At 32.9% G+C, this 2,014-nt stretch overlaps 1 protein-coding gene across 1 annotated transcript; it reads right to left on the bottom strand.

Moving 5' to 3' along the window:
• Window positions 1-472: 472 nt before the first annotated feature.
• LOC133323564 (uncharacterized) lies at window positions 473-2,007 on the bottom strand. Its single transcript, XM_061532478.1, has 4 exons — window positions 1,423-2,007; window positions 791-1,351; window positions 552-733; window positions 473-508 (listed from the first exon to the last, which is right to left on the bottom strand). The coding sequence occupies exons 1-4, from the start codon at window positions 1,523-1,525 to the stop codon at window positions 473-475; spliced, it is 882 nt and encodes a 293-aa protein (XP_061388462.1). The 5' UTR covers window positions 1,526-2,007.
• Between the last annotated feature and the right edge of the window lie 7 nt (window positions 2,008-2,014).

Genomic DNA, 2,014 nt, shown 5'->3' with positions numbered 1-2,014 from the left:
ATGTATATCGTTCAGACTTCCGATTCCCAATATAAAAGGCTGAATATGTTCTTTCATCTTTAACAAAAAATCAATATGGTCGTGTAATTCTTGCAAAGTCTTTCCCAAAAACAAAAACGTCTTCTGGGAGTCCTTTATTGTATAGCGAGATATTTCTTTCTTTCCGAGAATTGTTTTTCGAACTAGCCGCCCAGTCGGGAAAAGAACATAATGTAAAATCCACAGGGTTTTCACTGCAAATGTGCCTCGATCTGCAAATAATAACGTTAAATTAGGTTTGATCGATTTGTTGAGCTTGACTTGAAGACTCTTACCCTTTTCTAAATCTTCGTCCTGGAGAGTTTCTAACATTTTTGACTCACCATGACATTTAAGTTGCTTAGATTTTTTCAAAAAGTTAAACAACTTTAGAATTTTTTGGTCCCAGTTGAGCATTTTGTTGTGCGATTTATGTATTATTGAGAAGTCAATATCAATCTGAATTTAAAACAGTTTTTGTAGAATTACGCTAAAATTATCAAATGTTTACAATTTGATATATATATACTCACCAACTTATAATGCGATTTATATTCAGGCCACTTTTTAAGAATCTCTCGTAGGCTACTGCATTCGTTAAGTACTTGATTAAGTCTATAGTTGGCACAAGAAATCCACTTTGTTTCAAACTCTTCAGCTGAAAGCTTGTCATATTTAAGAACTTGCACCAAATCCTCTCCATTCTCCTCAGGTACTGAAAATACAAATTAATTAAAAACCATTACTAAACCACAAATTCCACATTTCCTACCAAAAGTAATTTTAGCCTTTTTTGACGCCGTAGGTGATTCGTTTTCCAGCATAAAAATCTGCTTGCTTTGTTTTTTAAGATTTTGGGATTTTACATAAATTTTTCCTCTACGTTCTGTTCGATAGAATTCAAGTTTTTCAGTCGGAAATAGAGACAATATTTGCGTTTCGAGTTTGTAGCTTGCTTGAAGAGTCATTGGTGCGTCTTTTCTTGCAAAATGCTGGGCAGCAATGTTTATAATGAAAACTCTTAGTTCATCTGTGAGAAACTTGTTTTTTTCGTAAAACTGTAGCACACGTTCCCCATTTTTATTACTTTGCAATATCTCCAACATATTGACGTTATCGACTTCTTCCGTATCAGATGAGTTACACGAATCGGCTTTTTTGGGAAAAACTGGAGGACTTGAACATTCTGCCCAAAATGGATGGTTAATATCATGTCTCCACTTTGTGAAATGGTGAATGAACTGGGCCTTGTCTCCAATTCTCCAATTCTGTGTCAGCTCTTTAACATGTTCCTCAGTTAGTATTTTCAAAATATCAATAGAAATATGTTCACCTATAAGAAGTTAACGTTATTATAGCACAAAAAACTAATTATATAGGTTCAGCATATAAGTTAAATCTTACGTATGAGTATGTCCAATTTGTCTTCTATACCCCATGATATAAGTAAGTTTTTCAAGGCATCTTCTTCCCCACAGCTCAAAGTCTCCGAGTTTGTTTCAGACATTTTTAAACTAAAAATAAATTGTTTAGCATGGAAAAAGGTATTTTTAAATTGTTTCTTTGAAACGAAGCATAAATTTTCCCTTAGCGGTATTAATCAATGTGGCCGGTGGTCCAATTAATTCGTCAAGCTTCAAAACGGAATATTCTCCTTTATCATTTGGAATAATTTCAAATGCAGTGTAGTGTTTCAAATACGTACTGTTTAGAACTTGTTGACAAACCAAATAAACTGTGAGTTGTGAAACAACGATGTTGACAATTTTGTATACATCATCTTTTTTTGTTGCTACAAAATACGAACTTTTGTATGTGATATTTTTATAAACAACTTTTTCAAAAGTCTTTATAGTATTTTTTGCAACTTTTAATTTGAGGCTTATAACGTCCAGCAAATAATCTTGACACTCGCTGATATTCGAGCAAATAATGTCCGGAATCTCAGTTTTTTCTAACAAAAAATCTGCAAACACAAATTGATATTTTTTTGCCA

The sequence above is a fragment of the Musca vetustissima genome, unplaced genomic scaffold, assembly GCF_032173495.1.
Source record: "Musca vetustissima isolate MV318-11 ecotype Yass unplaced genomic scaffold, APGP_CSIRO_Mvet_v1 utg19604, whole genome shotgun sequence".
Taxonomy (NCBI): Eukaryota; Metazoa; Arthropoda; class Insecta; order Diptera; family Muscidae; genus Musca; species Musca vetustissima.
This window is presented reverse-complemented; position numbering and strand designations above follow the sequence as displayed.